Below are 20,263 nucleotides of genomic sequence, written 5' to 3'. Positions count from 1 at the left end.
CAGTGTTACAGTATAATTTAAAGCAATTTTTAACATTCAAATAGGCTTTGAAAAATATAACAATTTAATTTAAAGCTGCAGTCTGTAGGTTTTGCCTCTTTGTCATCATCTCTGTTTGAAACCCGCAATTGCAGTTATTAGCGGAATTATCATCTTAGGTTGTGCATTGGAACGGTCCCTCAGCACGGTTGAATCTAATGTTTTGAGGAGTATGTGTGGCTGTCAGTCACCACACCCATGTGGATACTGTACTTCAGAATTACAGATTCTACGTCTTGGAAGTATGACCCAGATAAGAATTTATCACTGGAAAATGTCATCTGACAAGTAACATGTCTGACACTTTTGTTCTGACCAACTGAGGTGGCGATTAAATCTAATGATCGGTCAGCTCATATCACATCAAATCATGCAAATTATTATTGTTATAAATTGTTATTTTTAACAATGCAGCATTGCGTGACTACATGTATTTAACGTGTAGCCTATTAGCATTACATGTACACTACTGGTGACTACAGGTGAATCTCCAGTTGTCACTGATGATTGTTGTTTGGACCTTTCTGGATTATAATCCACATCAAAATAATAAATTTAATTATTCCATCTTCTGCGAAAAAAAGCTATAAATGATCCGCCACCTGCAGCATCCACACATGCCATATAGCCTACTAGCAAGGGACTCCTTGATGTAATGACGCAATGAAGAATGGCGGCAAGCTCGTATTTCCCGCAGAAACCTACCAGTACCACTTGTATTACAACACATTATTACAAGTTTACCGTTGTGAATGTGGGCTAAGGTAAGGCGTTTTGAGCACTGACTGGTTACCAATTAGAGCAGAGCAGTGGGTGATTTCTCTTTTTCCTTTGTTTTTGATTTCCCTCAGTAACAGCCTGCAGCAGGTTTCACTTTAATTGCAGTGCTGTCTCTTTAAAACTTGATGCACGTGACCCGGATCTGACACACATCCAAACTATTTGCGATCATTGTCAAAAAAAAAAAAAAAAAAAAAAAAAAAAACGGGCATTTTGACATCATTTTGTGTGTTTTTGCCTGCTGAAGCATAAAAGAGAACTTAATGCGCTACTGGCGCTGTCTGAATCCTGTTCGCTTTGTGTGTGCCCGTCAGACACCTATGTTCATAGAGAGCTAGCTGCATTACAGACAGTGCACCAGCACTGAATTAAGTTCTATTTTGTGTCTTGTCATGCTTGATAACATGTTCATATAGTCTACTAATGCTAGCCAAAGTATGCCATGAAAAAATAGATGCTTGTGTTAAATATGTTTAATGCATTTAACTGAGAAAAAAAAAGAATCACATAATTAATGTTCATTTTGACAGCCATAGTTAAAACATCTATGGAAACTTGTGTAAATGTTGGAAAGTGTACTACTGATGGTCACTCTGTGGATCCTCTGCTGTGGCAGATGATGTTGAATGGCTCAGGAGAGCGGACCACACTGACAATCCCATTCATGTCTGGCCACTTCACACCAGGTGGCCAGGAGAAATGAATCCGCTGTAATAGAAAAGTGACGAAGAGGAAGAGCTCCGTCTTAGCTAGGGTCTCCCCGAGACAGACCCTCGGACCTGATAAATGGAGGTAAAACACAATTGTATAAATGCAGTGTTTGGTTTTTGTCTACTTAAGTCATAGTCAAAGGTGACTCACCCAAGGAGAAAGGGAGGAAAGACTCTGGTTTGAAGAAATGTCCATTATCATCTAAAAAATTCTCTGGGTTAAAAGTGTCTGGATACTTCCAGTGCTCCTTATCCGTTAAAATTGCTGTTAAGTTGGTAAATATCACAGTGCCCTAGAAAAACAACATTTGTTAGCAAAACAATTTAAATCAAGAAACAACACAGCTATGCTCCATTCATTACCTTGGGAATGTCGTATCCTCGTAGTTTTGTGGGCTGAGTCGTTTCATGAAACACACCAGAGGGTACAATATTGGCACAGCGCTGAATCTCGTGAACAGTGGCATTTGTGTACGGCAGTTTGTCACGGTCATCCATGTTGGGCAAGCGGTCGTAACCAAGCACCCGAACAATCTCCTCATGACATCGCTCTGTAATAAAAAGAAGCTGATGAGTAAAGGTCTGTTAGGTACAATTTGTAGAAACCTAGTTGCATTTACAGATTTCGCAATTGTTTCTCAGTAATTCCACAAATCTTGCATGCTACAGCTTTGCAACAATAGCTGTGGGAAGTGAAAAGAGAATATAACAGTACAGAATTTTTCAAAGCAATAAAAGACCAGCAGGAGAGCCATGAACTGGCAACTCTTAATATACACATTTGGTCACAGCAGATTTGATGTCATCGGTTCCGGCATCTCAGAATCAATAGTTACATGGATATGTGGAAATACTGTACAAATGAGATTTGAGAGCCGTGGAGGAGGGGATTTTCAGTGAATAACCATGTACCACCATAATTTACTGTTTGAGCTACAGAATGCTGACAGTCTTAGTTTTTGAAATGAGATTTGAGAGCCGTGGAGGAGGGGATTTTCAGCCCCCATCTGATGGTGGTCGCTGTGGTGTCGGGTTCCAGCCAGAAAAAGGTCAGATACTGACATTACCATGTTATCCTCATGAAACGTTGAGTCCTCATTGGATTTTGCTGCTCCATGAAGAAAAAAAAGACATTTCAGTTTAACCAACCATATTTGTTTCCTTACTGCTTACTGTAAGTTCACCTTGTAAAATACTATTGGTCCTGTAAGAAAATTCCAATCAACCAATCTGGGATGAAATTGGGAATGAAGCTCCTACCAACTATCAAATAGTGCATAATACTGTTTCTAGAGCGGTTGTTTCATGATGATCACTCACTTTCTCGATCTCTAGAAGGTAGGCATCAATAAAGTCCCGCGGACTGTTTGAGCTACAGAATGCTGACAGTCTGGATCCAGATTTTCTCTGTGCATTTTGACTGCTTCCCTGATGAAAGCTTTTAAATCTTCTGCATTCTGGTAAATTTTCTGGTGTGGCCCTGGAAAATGTTTGATGATGGGAAGCAAGTCAAACACCTGGAAAAGAAAATGGCTACATATAACTACTATTCTGCATCAACTGCAGGAGTCTCCAGTCCTGCTCCTGGAGCACCACCTTCCTGCAGAGTTTAGCTTCAACTGATTCTTAAACACCAGATTGATTAGTTTGAGTTAAACTCTTTAGGAAGCTGGACTTCCAGGAGCAGGACTGGACATCCCTGGTCAAGTAATTGCCTACAACCTTATTGGTAGAGTTTAGTAGGGATTAACTCAATGTGTTAAAAATCTGTGGGAATAGAGACAGTGAACATGATCGACCTGTCCAACAAGGGATCCTGACTGAATGATATTCTCCTTCACGATTTCCAGAAGGTATTTGAAGCTCTTGTTATCATAGTCGAAACGATCCCCAAACATGATGGAACAGATAATGTTGGATACGGCATTCTGTATGGCATGTTGGGGGTCGAATGGATTGTGTTGGATCAGATTGTGCTTAGCCTCTCTGGCAAGTACTGCTTTAACTTTAAAGAGAAAACAAGTAAATACATTTAAATTGACATTACTGGCTTTCTGAATAAAAACAGATCTGGCAATTGAAGCTACCTAAATTTGCAATAATAATGTTAACAAAATCTGCTTGAAGAAATTTTTGTAAAATTTGCATTTTTAAGAGTAGATTTAAAGGTGGGTAATTTTACTTTAACTCGTGTACACTTCTAATGAAAAACTACTTCGCTACACTGGGTGACGTTCCTTTCGTTACTTCATTTTAAAGCAGTACGTTAGGAAATGCATAGTTAATTCCAAGCATGCACCGTCTCGTTTTTCTGGGGCATGAGTGATACCCCATTTACAAATGAATCACTCTTTTGAGTCGATTCTGTTTTTGATCAAACAAGTTGAAAAAATTGGCTTGCGACTCAGTTTAAATAATTTGTTCAGTTTCCTGCACACACTGAAACATCTGAAGCGGTTTCTCATTTGTACCAGGACATTTTCGATAACAGTGAACATAAACAGCATTAGATGAAGTGAACAAGTTTTTTTTGAGCTTATGAATGCAGTATTCAAAGAGAGGCGTGTAATAGCATGTTTGAAGTTTGTTTCTAACTCTGACTCAAAAGGACAAGGTGTGCACATAATTGAGAGTCTACAGCACCTCTGAACTTTGAAAATGTTCAAACAGAGATTGAAATTCTCAATAACCTTCCAATTTGAGCATTTCAGGAACCAGGTAACTGCATTCCTCTGTCACACGTTCCTCCATGGACTTCTTCCCCAGGCCAAAGTTCCTGAGCGTGTGCAGGGCAAATCGTCTCTGCTGCCTCCAGGAGTGACCAAATGTGGCCATTACGATACCTTAATATGAGAGAACAGACCTTCAGAGTTAACAGATTATACAAAAATGAGTTGAATAAAGAAAGACAGACAACTTAAATGGATGCATAGCCCTAAATTGGCTGGCAGAATCTTAGATTTAGACTTGGAGTAGACAGCTTGAGACTCAAATCCAGACCAAGACCACATTTACACAATCTTGAAAGGTTTCAGAAGTAAGACATCAAGATCAAAACTTCACTGGCTGGTTGATCAAGTGATCAAGACCATCTTAACTAGAGACCAAAAACCGTGCAAGAAGCTGCTTTTAGTTTTACATTCCAGCATGGCCTGCCATAATATCTACTTGATAATGGAGAGCCATTAGTTACAGAACCTATAAACAAATTTGCAATTAATTAGCTTTTTCTATTTGACTGATATTTGGATATACTAATACCAACACCAATTCATTTTCAGCACAATGTATTACTGACCATATCCTTCAGTGACCCAGATTAGAATTGGTATGGGAGGCCTTCCTGAAAAAGATGAAGCATTTTGGACTAGGGCTTCCTTCGCAAGTTCGATTGTATTGAGGATTATTGCTGGCTTTCTTCCAAGATACACAGTGGTCATCTCTCCATACTGAGATAACTGTTCAGAAAATATATCACAGTACTTCACCACAACACACTGTCATACCTGTGAATGAAGTCAACATGTGCATTTTACAGAGTAAGGTGAACATAAGACACCTTTCAACAAAAGCAAAGCCACTTTACTCAAAGCAAACACTCACCGATCTTATGAACTCCATTGGGTTCTTTAAAAAATATGGTATGGTTCCCACAAAAGGCAGCGGTCTGGGACCAGGTGGAGTTTGACCTCTGTAGGAATTAATCCTAAAGATCTCAAACAAAACCACAAAAATAAAGCCCAGAGACAGAGCCAGGCCCACAGAGGCCAGGTCTAACTTCATGAGAGTTGTCCACATGATGACAGATTCATTTCAAGAAAAACATGAGCAGCAGCTGACCGTGACCATTATAAAGACAAAGTAAACAGAGGAGGAGACAGTGGGAGTGAGAGTTTGATTTGCCCGTTCATGTTTTTGCAAGTTGCATAGTTATGCAAGAGGTCTGGAAAGAGGTGTAAAGGTGACAGTGAAATGACAGCAAAATGGTGATTTCCCACTCCACCCATGCCTTATTTTATTTCCTTATTCTTTAGAGTATATTTACTTTTAATATTTGCATGTATAAGATATACTGAAGGTTTTATAAAATATTGTCAAAAAGGATTTGTATTACATGAAAACTTTGATTTTAATATAGCACACACTGTAAATACATTAAGTCAAACAGTTCAACAAATTCAAACATGCACCCAAACAGGATGTGTTGCGGCTCCATGTGAATTTGAGCCATAACTGCAAGATATAAATCTGGTTTGTTCCAGTATAGGCCTGACTGTTGTAATATAAGCAATCATATGAAAGATTACATCATGAGAGAAAAAAGCTTTACAATTTACAGTGGTATTACAGCAGATTCTACACTTTACAACAATAAGTACAGAAACTTTTTTTCAAAACAGTAACTTTTAAACTAGAATACAATTTTTCGGGGCTAAAACTATTAACATCAATTTGCAGAGCTAGATCTATAAACTGATGGAAACTTTGAAAACTCATGTAAATGTTGGAAAGTGTACTGATGGATCACTCTTTGGATCCTCTGCTGTGGCAGATGATGTCGAATGGCTCAGGAGAGCGAACCAAACTGACAATACCATTCATGTCTGGCCACTTCACACCAGGTGGCCAGGAGAAACGAATCCGCTGTAAGAGAGAAGTGATGAAGAGAAAGAGCTCCATCTTAGCTAGGGTCTCACCGAGACACACCCTCGGACCTGATAAATGGAGATAATCAACAATCATATCAACCAACTTGTGTTTGCTCTATGTCAACTGAAGTCATAGTCAAAGGTGACTCACCCAAGGAGAAAGGGAGAAAAGACTCTGGTTTGAAGAAATGTCCATTATCATCTAAGAAATTCTCTGGGTTAAAAGTGTCTGGGTACTTCCAGTGCTCCTTATCAGTTAAAATTGCTGTTAAGTTAGCAAGTATCGCAGTGCCCTAGAACGACAACATGTGTTAAATTTCAATTAAGAAACACAACACAGATATGCTCCATTCATTACCTTGGGAATGTCGTATCCTCTTAGTTTTGTGGGCTGAGTTGTTTCATGTAAGACGCCAGAGGGTACAATATTGGCACAGCGCTGAATCTCGTGAACAGTGGCATTTGTGTATGGTAGTTCATCACGATCATCCATGCTGGGCAAGCGGTCGTAACCCAGTACTCGAAAAATCTCATTGTGACATCGCTCTGTCATGAAAATAAAGCTGATGAGTAAAGAGATTTTCAATATTAAAATACTAAAATAAATAAGCCACTGAAAGGTTGAGTTCTTGGAAAGTTGGAATTGCTTTCAAAACCTTGCCCTTCTGTCTTAACCAATGGTGCGTTTGGAATTGGACTGTCTGTTTGGTACAGGACTATCTGTTTGGTACAAATTGTATCAACCTAGTTGCATTTACAGATTTTACAATTTATTCTATCTTAGTAATTCCACATACTATACATGCTACAGCTTTGCAACAATAGTTGTGGGAAATAAAAAGAATATTATAGTACCGATTTCTTCAAAGCTACAAAAGACCAATAGGAAAGCCATGAACTGGCAACTGTTAAGATATGCATTTGGGCATATTCAGGAAATGTCACTCCAAGTTTGACGTCAATGAGACCAAATGTCATTGGTTGTGCGACTCAAAATCAGTAGTTACATGAATGTGTAAATACTGTATAAATGAGATTTGAGAGCTGTGAAGAAGGGGATTTTCAGTGAATAACGGATTTAACTTGGTCTGTTTTTCAAACAAAGCTATTTACTTTTATAGAAGACAGAATTCTCACTGTTAGGTGAACTAAACCTTGAACTGTATGCAAAAGAAAAGAACAATTTATCACCTTCTCAAATTTATAACTACATTTACTCACTTGGCAGTAGTTTCTATTCAAGGCAGCTAATGGAACATGCAAGATATAAATTATCAGTTCATGCATTCACGGAGAATCATTTCTATCAACTTGGTATTTCCTAGCACCATAATCTACTGTTTGAGCTGCAGATTGCTGACAATCTTAAGCCTAAATAGTACCTTGTACATCTGGGTTTTGAATCAAGAAGATGAGCCCCCATCTGATGGTGGTCGCTGTGGTGTCGGTTCCAGCCAGGAAAAGGTCAGATACTGACATTACCATGTTATTCTCATGAAATGTGGAGTCCTCTTTGGACTTTTGCTGCTCCGAGAAGAAGAAGAAGAAGAAGAAGAAGAAAAAAAAGGCATTTCAGTTTAACCAACCATATCTAGTTCCCTAGCAGCTTACTGAAATCACCCCTGGAATACTGCTGGTCCTGAAACAAAATTTCAGTCAACAACTCAGAGTTAGGACTGGGAATGAAGCTCCCACTAACTACCATCAAAGAGTGGATAATACTGGTCATGATGATCTCACTTTCTCGATCTCTAGCAGGTAGGCATCAATAAAGTCCCGTGGACTGTCTGGATCCAGAGTTTCTCTGTGTGTTTTGACTGCTTCCCTGATGAAAGCTTTCAACTCTGTTGCGTTCTGGTAAATTTTCTGGTGTGGCCCTGGAAAATGTTTGATGATGGGAAGCAAGTTGAACACCTGGAAAAGAAAATGGCTAGATATAACTATGCTGCATCAACTGCAGGAGTCTCCAGTCCTGCTCCTGGAGCACCACCTTCCTGCAGAGTTTAGCTTCAACTGGCTCTTAAACACCAGATTGATTAGCCTTTTCAAGTAAGTTTAAGAGTTTGAGTTAAACTCTTTAGGAAGGTGGACCTCCAGGAGCAGGACTGGACATCCCTGGTCAAGTAATTGCCTACAGCCTTATTGAACGTGATCTACCTCCTGATCCAGTTCGATACTGGATAGTCGTATAAAACATATTTAGTACTTATTCATACCTGTCCAATAAGTGACCCTGATTGAATGATGTTCTCTTTTACAATTTCCAGAAGGTATGCGAAGCGCTTGTTATCATAGTCGAAACGATCCCCAAACACGATGGAACAGATAATGTTGGATACAGCATTCTGTATGGCATGTTGGGGGTCGAAAGGCTTGCCTCAACAAAGATAACCATATGTTAGTATGCCAAGTAAATTAATTTAAATTGATATAATTTCTGAATAAAAACAGATTTGCTTTAATGCAGTTGAAGCCAGCTTAAATATTGAGCAAAAATAATAAATATAGAGAAGAGTAGTAACAAACTACAATAACTTGATTTTTTTTTCAGAAAATTTGTTCTTTTAAAATTAAATTTAAAAGGTGGGTACATTTGCTTTAACTCAAGGACATTTCTAACGAAAAACTGTACTTCGCTACGCAACGTTCTTCTCATCATTTAATTTAAAATTTGTTTCTAACTCTGACTCAACAGGATGAAGTAGGATGTCATTGTGAGTCTACAGCATCTCTGAACATTAAAAATGTTCAAACAGAGACTAAAATTCTCAATAACCTTCTGATTTGAGCATTTCAGGAACTAGGTAACTGCTTTCCTCTGTCACACGTTCCTCCACAGACTTCTTCCCCAGGCCAAAGTTCCTGAGCGTGTGTAGGGCAAACCGTCTCTGCTGCTTCCAAGAGTGGCCATATGTGGCCATTACGATACCTAATATGAGAGAACAGACCTTTAGAGTTAACAGAATATACATAAACGAGTTGAACAAAGACAGACAACTAAAATGAATGCATAGCCCTAAACATCTTTTGTAAGTTGACCTTGGCCCCACTGGCTGGCAGAATCTCCGATTTAAATTCACAGTAGACTGCTTGAGGCCCATATCCAGACCTAGACCACATTTACACGGTCTTGAAAGGTTTCAGAAGTAAGAAATAAAGATCAAAACTCCAGCTTCACTGGCTAGCTGATCAAATGATCAAGACCATCTTCAACCAGATACCAAAAACCATGAAAGAAGCTGCTTTTAGTTTTAAGTTTCAGCATTGTCTGACATAATAGGGGCTTTTGCACCAGGCTCTTCTAGGAACTTGCCAGAATGGTGGTTCCTAGTGAACCAATTTCTCCCTCGGGCCGTTTTCCTGGTTGCATTCACAGTAGCAGAAGTAACTCTGAAATAGTAGATAGTGATGTCTTTATGAGCTGCATTTACAAACATCAACAACTGGTGGGCGCAGTTTTTGTAGTTAGTCGTGAGTTACGTGATAACAGAGATGCAAATGCAAATGCACAATATGCGATTGAGCATGAAAATCTGACTAAATCTCCAACTTGCAGTGTCACATACCATTGAGGCTGAGAAAAGAGCACAACACTGCAGTTAAATGCTGTTATCACTGTTTTTCACATTCAGAGTAAATATTTTAAATGGCTTTTTAAAAATGCTGGTTGGGTGGTTTTTTTTATGTATTTTTTTTATATGGGTACACTTACATCACTGGTAGTTCCTATAGAACTGTTTTAGACCGTACTCTTGTAGTCTAAATTTGATTTTTGTTATTCAAAATACAAATTAATCAGGTTCAATCATTGTGAATATAGCCATTTAATTATCAAGGCATTTTACTATTATAATCATGTAATTGACTACGTGTACAGAAGCCTGGATGAGAATGGAATGTGCTTGCATTTGGTGAAGTTGAGAATGGAATGTGCAGACATCCTGTTTTGACATGAGACAAAAAATATGATGGGACCCCTTCCTTTAATGTAACCTAAATTGGAGTCTCCTGTCTGCTTGCAGGAAGCAGACTGGATTTATAGATAAAAATAAGTAAACAATGACATGATGTAGGGAATGTATGGAACACGCCTTAAAGTAAAAACTGTATAAAAGAGTGTGAAGAGACAGACTCAGGAGATTCCCTGCGGGGTCTCTCGGCTTTATTGTCTCTGAATAATAAAGTCTTATCTTCTGGCATCAAAACCCCAAGACTTTGAGAATGATTCATCACAGCATCGGCGAAGCCATCACACTCTGAAGCAGGAGCTAATTTAGTTCCCCCATACTGAATTCCAGTGTGAAAGCCCCTATTGAAATTTGTATGTATTAATATACCCTACAGCACCAATTCATTTTCAGAGCAATGTATTACTGACCATATCCTTCAGTGACCCAGATCAGAAGCGGTAATGGTGGCCTTCCTGAAAAAGATGAAGCATTTTGGACAAAGGCTTCCTTCGCAAGTTCAATTGTATTGAGGATTATTGATGGCTTTTTCCCAAGATAGACAGTGGTCATCTCTCCATACTGAGATAACTGCTCAGAGAAGATATCACAGAACTTAAACACAACTAAAGTTTAGTCAGTGGGTCTCATTCACTAATAATTGCATGGATTATTTTGTATTTGTAGACACAGGAGAACTTCCCATGAAAAATCTCTTCCTTATTCAAAACATGTTCGTATTTACATGAATTTGGCGTTCTGGGTAACGCTTTTGATTACGTAAGAACTACATAAGTATACTACAATTATGGTGTACATTTCTGTAATTATAGTGTACCTATAGAGAATGTAAAAAGGTAAAAAGGCCATGAAACAATTAAATTAAAACTTGTGTAATATTTTCTCTGTAATTACTGTGCAAATATACACTTGTTCGGTGTTTAAGTCCAACTTGTTTCCCCCTTATTCCATGTAGTTACAGTGTAAATACAACATTTGCGGGCTGTAATTTAAAAAATGGGTTTTTAAATTAAAATCACACACAATATGACAACATATTTGAAAAACCAAAGAACTGAATATGAAATAGTTATGTAACATAATACAGTGTACTACAGAAGGGGATTAGGGCCAAGCAATAATAAAAAATAAACCATCTTGAGATAAAAGTCATTATAATGCAAGATTAAACTAATTAAATTTCGAGAAAAACGTTGAAAGAAAATGTTGAGAACATGCTCATTAAATTCCAAAAAAATTATTGTTAAATTTCGAGAAGAAAAAAAAGGTCTAAATAAAATGTTTAGAATAAACTCATTAAATTATGAGAAAATGTTCAGCAGTAATCACGGTCCGGGGGCACATATATTGGGCCAAAAAGGCACTTTCGTGTCGGTGATTAAAGTTGGCCACCTCTGTGCATGCTAATGTGATGGAATGTGTTTAAGATAAAATAAAATTGTATTATTTAATACATTTTATTATATATTTTATTTACGGATTATAATACAATTAATGCAACACAACATAGGATGAAATCTAACTTCTTTACATGATAGAGTAGTGCTTTTTGCGTACGTGTGGTTTTAGTTGTTACTATATATTTCATAAATGTATATTATATATATATATATATATATATATATATATATATATATATATATATATATATATATATATATATATATATATATATATATATTATTCATGAGTTGTTCTTAAAATCGTTCATACTCACATTTTACGCACAAATTTGTGCATACGTATGCTTAGTGAATGAGACTCATTGCAGTGAATGAAGACAACATAGCAATCAGATTTCACAGAGTAAAGTGAACTTTAGACATCTTTCCACAAAAATAAAGCCTCTATACTCAAAGCAAACACTCACCGATCTTATGAACTCCATTGGGCTCTTCAAAAAATGTGGTATGGTTCCCACAAACGGCAGCGGTCTGGGACCAGGTGGAGTTTGACCTCTGTAGGAATTAATCCTAATGAGCTCAAACAAAACTACAAAAATAAAGCCCAGAGACAGAGCCAGGCCCACAGAGGCCAGGTCTAACTTCACAAGAGTCGTCCACATGATGAGAGATTCATTTCAAGACAAACATGAGCAGCAGAGGACCGTGAGCTTTATTTTATAAAGACAGAGTGAAAGGGGGAGGAGACAGTAGGAGTGGGAGTTTGTCGTGCTGGTTCATGTTTTTGTCTTGTTATTACTGCTAAGGCTGCAAGGTTCTAAACATTCAAGACGAAGAACAAAAATATATGTACACAGTGAATGGATCTAAATTAAGTTCACTCATTGCAAAGAGGAAAACAGACAGCAGAAGTCAAGTTGTGCAAGTTTAGTAAATAACTGACTAGCTCAAAGATCTTTGCTACCATGAAGTTCACCGTTGACACTAAATCTCAGCACAGCCAATAGATATTCTACACCCTAATGTTTTCTTTATTAATAAGACACAGGGCCGTGCAGAGACCTTTTGAGGGGCAGGTGCTCAAAGTATAAAAGGGGCACATGGAACACAGCTTTTAATAGGGCTGTGCTCCTTGCCGAGACGTGTATCGAAACGGATGCTTCTGTATTGATAGCAGCAAATGCCATAACGCAGTTTTGAAAAAGAAACACAGAACAGAAAAGAAAAGACCATTTTAAGTTTAAAAGTTGAATAAATTTTTCTTTGCACACCTTAATCATTCTGGAATTATAAACAGAATTAATTTCAAAGAGCGGGAATGAAAGAGAACAGGCACATTTGTTTATATTGCTGTGTGTAGAACATTACATTTTTAATATTTAATTTTAATGAAATATAAATTTGTCTCCCGCACTTCATTTGGGCATTTTAAATTCAAAGAGACAGTATTGATAGTCTATGCATGACCTGACGTTTTATTCGTATCCATAATGAGGTGAAGTGAATATCTGGAGCGCTCAACACTTTCATGCAGTGTATGTTATGTTTAATTCACACTCGAAGCCGGAGGGCGCTCTAGTGCAGAAAGTCCAAATCAGACACACAGAAGTAATCACTTATGACGTGCAAGAAATCCCTACTATGGACGAAAGAATCTGCTATTGCTGTAGCTGAGCTGAATAAAAAGCAGAAAAAACCTTGAAGACAATAAACACAAGATTGCAAAAAAATACTGTTTATGTGTTTTTCATGTTATCTCCAGGTAATAAATAAACTATATGAATAATGCAGTACTGATGGACAAATCATTTAGTAACCTATAGAAACTATAAAATATATTTCCTGCCTTATTCTGTGATACAAATGGGAAAAGGTGCTTGTAGAAGCCTTTTTAAACCAATCATAAAATTGTCATTGGGAAACTATTGAACAAAAATATTATAGCCCCTTGCTGCAGCTAACCTTACTTCCACAGGCTACAAACAGCAATATAAACAACAGTTGTGCATGCTCTCTTCATGCCGTTCTTGTAAAATAATAATAATTTGATAAATATTCAAGCGCACCCCGCTCCGCTTAGAACTCCACTTACAAGCTACGAACGTTATGAAGGCATCCTGGTAGTGCGCTAAATTAAAGGTATCTGAACGTGATGGATCTCCTGGATGAGATTGTCAGGTGAAAGGTCATCAACATGTGGATAATTTTTTTTACAACTAAAAATCAAAATAATAATAATAATAATAAATTGCCATGACAAAGGGGGCACATTGTGCATCAAGGGAAAAAGAGGCAGGTGCTCAAACTCCCATCGCACCCCCCTCTCCACGTGCCTGATAAGACATATCGCGTGGACACAACATTTTCACGTTCCCACAAATTAATATCTCGTGGCCACAGTGAACCAAACATGTCCCCTCCTGGTCACCGTACAAATCAACAAGTTCTCGAGTTTTGCTACTCTTTTACCTTCATATAGAATGACATGAGTGTGAGAAATTAATGACAGAATTTAAATTTTTGGGTGAACTATCCCTTTAAGTTTACAAATCTACACAAAAGCAAAGCGTCATTTAAAGTACAGGTTAAATCAATACAGAAAATTATTTCATATTAACCCATTTTGCCCTATTTTTATGGAATTTTCTTAGAGTGATGCAATTTTGCGTCATGGTTACATAATGATGTCACTGTCCAAAGACATGACAACATCAATTTAGAAACTTTTCACAAACAAATCAACCTGCCTTCAGCTATTTTCCCAGAAAATTTGCTGGCAACACTGACATAATCTAATACTTAATTCATCGACATGGTGTCGTTTGGCTCTAAAAAAATGACCATACACTGTTAAAAATAAAGGTTTTTATTGGCATCTACTGTGAAAACGTTTGGCTCTAAAAAAATGACCATACACTGTTAAAAATAAAGGTTTTTATTGGCATCTACTTCCACATTTCAAAAATTAAAAACCATGTTACTGACCAAGTTACTGGTTACTGAGCCAATGCTTCCTTAGTGACCTGGATTGTATAATAAAGGTTTTTATTGGCATCTACTGTGAAAACAGTAGACAATTCTCCATACTGAGATAGCTGCTTGGAGAAGATCCACGGTAACTTTAGTGCCCATATTAGTTATGCATCAATGCAACAAGTAACCAATGCCTTGAACAATCCAGAAATAATGCAACATTAAGAGACTTTCTAAATGTAATCCTTTTCATGTGCAGTACTTGAAACGATCACAAGAGACTGATGTTTTACCTGTAACTCATATTCTTGCTTAGTCTCAGCAGCTCTTTCCTCACCTCTGACACAAGATTTTTTGATTAGTCTCAGCAGCTCTTTAATAAAAAAAAAAAATGTGCACATCCATTATTAACCAATGGATCCTCAGTGAATGGGTGCCGTCAGAATGAGAGTCCAAACAGATGATAAAAACATAATAATCCACAAGTAATTCACACCACTCCAGTCCATCAACTAACATCTTGTGAAGTGAAAAGCTGCGTGTTTATAATAAATAAATCCATCATTAAGATGTTTTTAATGTTGCTTCTGGTTAAAATAGGAGTCCTCTATTCACAACATTGCTTTCTCTATAATGAAAAAGTAATCTCGCCTGAATCAGGAGAGAAATATGCACAGATCAACCTTTAAAAAGGGGAAACTCTTAAATAGTTCTAAATAGTTATCACAAACTTTTCTCTGTTTATTAGGTAGGGCTGTATGATTAAGCTAAATCAAAATTTCATATTCAGTTAAAGATTTAACAAGATTGTCCATTACCATCTGCTCAGCCTGTGGAAGATGACCATGCAGCTCATGCCACAACATGATCTTTCGAGTAACATGATCCTGTAACTCAACCAGCTCTACGACTTTAAACGCACGGACATAATAACTACTGTATAATGTGCTCTTGTGCAGAGTCTGGCTGTAAATTTACACATTAATGTTCATTGATACTGGTGGAAAAAAACGAAAAGATATTTACTGCGAATTAAAAACCTTTATTTATCCTTTATTAACCATTGTTTTTCAATTGAGGTAAAAGTATTTCACAATACAAATCATATATGTGTGTATACATTTACTATACAATAAAATACAATTCATAATAAAATAATTTTAATAAAAAAAGCTGTCAAACTGACTGATCCAAATAAGTTACATTTTAACTTAATTTTTGATTGCATAAACACACAATTATATGCTAATGCTAAAATAAATGTTCACAACTATTAAGATGCATCAGTGTCATCTCATGCTGTAACAACTGAAAATAAATTATTTTTGTTCCTGTAATCAGAATTACCTGAAAACTGTTAATCTATAAAATAACTGATATACACAATGATTTAGATAAGCCAAGATGCTCTTGTGTGTCTCAGCTGCCTTGTTGTTCTTCAGTAAGTATGATGACATAATGATGTCTGTATGTTGTGTTTGAGTTACTGATGGTCACTCTTTAGTATCTCTGCTGCGGCAGATGATGCTGAAGTTCTGAGGATAACGGACAATACCAATGATCCCATCCATGTCGATGGACTGTGGCTCGGGCGGCCAGGAGAATTGAATCCGCTGTAAGAGAGACGTGATGTACAAGAAGAGCTCCGTCCTCGCCAGAGTCTCCCCGAGACAGACCCTCGGACCTGATAACAAACACACAAATCATTACAGTAACTTTGCCTAATGGTTAAATCTGTTTATTAATTTGACAAACAGCTGACTCACCCAATGAGAATGCGATGAAAGACTCTGGTTTGAAGAAGTTCCCATTTTCATCCAAGAAATTCTCCGGGTTAAAGGCGTCTGGATGCTTCCACTGCTCCTTATCACTGAAAATTGCCGCTAAGTTTGTCATGACCATAGTTCCCTGTATGAGGAAGTTCAACAGAGTTAAATTGAACTTTTCACAAATATAACTTTAAACCCATATTAAACCCTCTATCTAGTTCCATGTTTCATACTGGAATCACTTCTTACATAGTAAAGAGTGTATGGAAAGTGTATGGCATACGAATAGCCTCAAAGTCTCATGTTGTTTGTGAACGAATGATTCAGACTGTCTGGAGCAAATGATTCATCAAAAATATCTGACTCAATATGAACAGTTCTTTACAAACATATTGCTAAGGGAAAGCCAGTGCTTATGTAACATTTTTCAGTGAAAAATGACTTAAGTAACTTCAGTCATTCATTACCTGGGGAAAGTCGTATCCTCGTAGTTTTGTGGGGCGAATAGTTTCATGAATCACTCCAAGAGGTGCAATGTTGGCACAGCGCTGAATCTCATGAACAGTGGCATATGTGTACGGCAGTTTGTCACGGTCATCCATGCTGGGCAAGCGGTCATAACCCAGCACCCGAACAATCTCCTCATGACATCGCTCTGTGTTGTGCGACAAAAGGGAAGTAGATAATAGCAGCATTTGAACTTCAATACAGAATAGTGTTAAGGTGTTTGGCGGGCAAAATCCAGTCTCCTGATGGCAGACGTACATCATGGAGACATCTATTTAAAGTCTGCATTTACTTCTGCAAGACATTTTATTTTATTTTTTAGAGTGTTTGCTCATCTGCAATACGTCTATAGGACGTTTCTAATCAGATTTACCACACAGACATCTGTCAGATGTTTGTACTCAGCGGATGCTTTCCAGATCAAGTGATCTTTAACAGACATTTTGCAAACATTTGTGTGCTATCTGCTTCATTTATGAAACCACGAGGGCAAAAAAGTTCCAAAGGCAGAACCTGCTTGTAATTTAAGTTGGTTATGCGAATTTGGCGCGATGACCAACGCAAAGCTAGTTGTAGTTTAAATTCTGCGTGAGCAGTTCTTCATACATTGCTGCACTCCTGTCATTATCAGATGCAGTCATATTTATAGTTGTTCTGGCGAATTTTCGCAGGTGAAATCCATTCATTTAGAAAGGAAGCGTGAAAGATTTCTCCATGCAGATTTTCGCAGTGAGTTCAATTGAGTTGGTCATGCATATGTGCCACATTGAAATTTATACAAAATAATAGATCTACACTACTAGACCCAGAAATTTTACACTTATGTGACCGCACTACTTGAAAAGATCAAGTTTCAAGAATTTCGTCTACTAGAACAAGACTGTAGTGTTCTTATCTTTTGCTAATGTTCACCTTGTACATCTGGGTTTTGGATCAAGAAGATGAGCCCCCATCTGATGGTGGTTGCTGTGGTGTCGGTTCCAGCCAGAAACAGGTCAGCTGTTGACATAACCATGTTCTCCTCATGAAACGTGGAACCCTCATTGGATTTTGCTGTTTCAGATTAAACAAATCCATCAGTTTACTGATGCTACGGCTAGTTTCTACTGTTCATGCATGCATATGAGAGCCCTTCTTTCAATAATAGTGATCTCACTTTCTCGATCTCCAGCAGGTAGGCATCAATGAAGTCTCGAGGGCTGTCTGGATCCAGAGTTTCCTTGTGTTCTTTTACTTCAGCCCGGATGAAACCCAATAACTCAGTGGCGTTCTGCATGACCTTCTGGTGTGGCCCAGGGAAATGCTTGATGAAGGGGACTAAGTTGAAAATCTAAGGTAGACAAACTGTTATAAGATCATGGGCTTGTCATGATTCAAATGTTTTTTGAAAGACTGAAGTAAAATTACTTAATGATAATAATAATAAAAAACAATAATTAAAAATGCAATTAAAGATTAAACTTAATTGTGCCCAACTTCATGCAAATGTTTGATGTCTTTTTGATGTTGATGCAATATGCAGACAGTGCGGGTCACATGATTTACCACACGGACAATAATTATTTTCACACAGGGTGGTTGTGGCCAGTAACAAATATATGAATAAAATAATTTTCTGCCAAAAATGAAGAATTTGATCATACCTGTCCCGCAGCTGACCCTGCAAGCATGAAGTTTTCATTCAGGATTTTCAGAAGGTATGAGAAGCGTTTGTTATCGTAGTCAAAGCGATCTCCAAACACGATGGAACAGATAATGTTAGAAACAGCATTCTGTATGTCATGCTGTGGGTCCATAGACTTGCCTAAAAAAAACATGCATTAGTATGGGAGAAAAAGATCTGTGCTTTTATATGGAGTCCAACATCAATAGAAATTTGAATATTAATGCTGAAAATATTTCATTATTGTCACAAATGTTTAGGAAACAGGCCTTGGATGCTGTTAGACCTTTGAAAGCACAGATGAGCTTGTTCGCAGCCCAACACTGTGGAATGAGTTCAAATAGAACATGAACAATTCATACCTTCTGCTTTAAGCATTTCAGCAATCAGATAACGGCTTTCCTCTAACACACGGTCTTCTACTGATTTCTTCCCCAGGCCAAAATTCCTGAGCGTGTGCAGAGCAAAGCGTCTCTGCTGCCTCCAGGAGTGGCCAAACGTGACCATTATTATACCTAAGAAAAAGAGAACAAAACCCTGTAGTCTTGATCAAGTACTAAATTCATAATCTACACATTTTTGAAGGAAAGTGACATTTGTGATTTGGCTCTCAAAAGCGCACATACACTTTTAAAAGTAAAAGGTGCTTGCTTCTATGATCCCATGAACAACATTTAACAAATACTGAAACTATTAAAGCAAAAACGGTATTAGAATGAAATTTATGTAGTTGATATTTCAAAAATCTAAATATCGTGTTAGCGTACTGACCAAGTCCGTTAGTTATCCATTCAATAAGAGCCATAGATGGTCTTCCAGAAAAAGCTTCCTGAACCAATGCTTCCTTAGTGACCTGGATTGTATTTAGGACTATTGTTGGCTTCCTTCCGATATACATAGTAGAGATCTCTCCATATTGTGACACCTGTTCAGAGGAGATTAACAAAGCAATTAAATTTATAAATTGTTGTGAACACAAAGGTGATGCTATACTAACTTCTGAACATGTGTGTTGTAAATTGAACATCTTATTTCAAAATATGTAGGAGTTAAATTTTAAGCCCCTACCAAGCAAATCAGCAAAGACTTACAGATCTTATGAACTCCATTGGATTCTTTATAAACTGTGGTAACACTCCCACAAAAGGCAGAGGTCTGGGACCAGGTGGAATTTGACCTCTGCATGAATTAATCCTGAAGATCTCAAACAAAACCATAAAGATCAAGCCCAGAAACAGAGCCAGGCATACAGATGTCAGGTCTAACTTCATCAGAGTCGTCCACATGATGACAGATTCATTCCAAGACAAACACAAGAGCAGGGAACCACCGTGAGCTTTATAAAAGCAAATGCGGAAGAGGGTGGAGACACTGGAAGAGTTAGACTTGCAGTTAACCCTTTCAGTTGTGTTGATGATACTGATATGATGAATGCATACACCCCAATGGCCTATGTTAAGCATAAAAAAATAAATAAAAAATAAAAAAAAAAACATTTTAAAACCCCAAACAACCCGGGACCTACTATAGAATCTATGGACAATCAACATAGATGGTTTAAGCATTGCAGCTACTTACAAAAGAAGGAACACACACCCTCTTCCCATTTCTATTCCATGAGGAAATTCCTCACAGTCTACAACGGTTCCCATGGTTTACTGTAGAAGAAGAAACGTGACTGAATGACTGTGGTAAATATGATTGACTAACTTACATTTGTCTTATCAGAAAGGATAACTGTTCCTTAATCACATGATGCAAGAGGTCTGTAAAGGTAAAAAGCACCCAAACAACTAAGACAA

At 37.6% G+C, this 20,263-nt stretch overlaps 2 protein-coding genes and 1 pseudogene across 2 annotated transcripts; all 3 read right to left on the bottom strand.

The window, feature by feature from the left end:
• Positions 1 to 1,277: 1,277 nt before the first annotated feature.
• LOC122142031 lies at positions 1,278 to 5,552 on the bottom strand (annotated as a pseudogene).
• An 87-nt stretch (positions 5,553 to 5,639) lies between these two features.
• Positions 5,640 to 12,277, bottom strand: LOC109048484 (cytochrome P450 2B12-like). The gene is made up of 9 exons (XM_042751401.1): positions 12,017 to 12,277; positions 10,557 to 10,716; positions 8,955 to 9,107; positions 8,395 to 8,555; positions 7,919 to 8,092; positions 7,561 to 7,702; positions 6,537 to 6,724; positions 6,330 to 6,471; positions 5,640 to 6,244 (listed from the first exon to the last, which is right to left on the bottom strand). The coding sequence occupies exons 1-9, from the start codon at positions 12,209 to 12,211 to the stop codon at positions 6,054 to 6,056; spliced, it is 1,506 nt and encodes a 501-aa protein (XP_042607335.1). The 5' UTR covers positions 12,212 to 12,277; the 3' UTR covers positions 5,640 to 6,053.
• Positions 12,278 to 15,545: 3,268 nt separating this feature from the next.
• LOC109048238 (cytochrome P450 2B19-like) lies at positions 15,546 to 19,903 on the bottom strand. The gene is made up of 9 exons (XM_042751406.1): positions 19,553 to 19,903; positions 19,233 to 19,386; positions 18,824 to 18,976; positions 18,442 to 18,602; positions 17,956 to 18,128; positions 17,711 to 17,853; positions 16,759 to 16,946; positions 16,289 to 16,430; positions 15,546 to 16,206 (listed from the first exon to the last, which is right to left on the bottom strand). The coding sequence occupies exons 1-9, from the start codon at positions 19,745 to 19,747 to the stop codon at positions 16,016 to 16,018; spliced, it is 1,500 nt and encodes a 499-aa protein (XP_042607340.1). The 5' UTR covers positions 19,748 to 19,903; the 3' UTR covers positions 15,546 to 16,015.
• Positions 19,904 to 20,263: the final 360 nt, after the last annotated feature.

Source organism: Cyprinus carpio, chromosome B23, assembly GCF_018340385.1.
Source record: "Cyprinus carpio isolate SPL01 chromosome B23, ASM1834038v1, whole genome shotgun sequence".
Taxonomy (NCBI): domain Eukaryota; kingdom Metazoa; phylum Chordata; class Actinopteri; order Cypriniformes; family Cyprinidae; genus Cyprinus; species Cyprinus carpio.
This window is presented reverse-complemented; position numbering and strand designations above follow the sequence as displayed.

Coding starts and splice junctions, on each gene's coding strand:
- LOC109048238 (XM_042751406.1), bottom strand. CDS start 19,747: ATGTGGACGACTCTGATGAAGTTAGACCTGACATCTGTATGCCTGGCT. Junction 17,854..17,955: donor TACCTGCTGGAGATCGAGAA/AGTGAGATCACT, acceptor TTAATCTGAAAC/AGCAAAATCCAATGAGGGTT. Junction 16,431..16,758: donor GAGGATACGACTTTCCCCAG/GTAATGAATGAC, acceptor TTCCTCATACAG/GGAACTATGGTCATGACAAA.
- LOC109048484 (XM_042751401.1), bottom strand. CDS start 12,211: ATGTGGACGACTCTTGTGAAGTTAGACCTGGCCTCTGTGGGCCTGGCT. Junction 10,717..12,016: donor CAATGGAGTTCATAAGATCG/GTGAGTGTTTGC, acceptor TTCTCTGAGCAG/TTATCTCAGTATGGAGAGAT. Junction 8,093..8,394: donor CAGGGTCACTTATTGGACAG/GTATGAATAAGT, acceptor TTTCTTTTCCAG/GTGTTCAACTTGCTTCCCAT.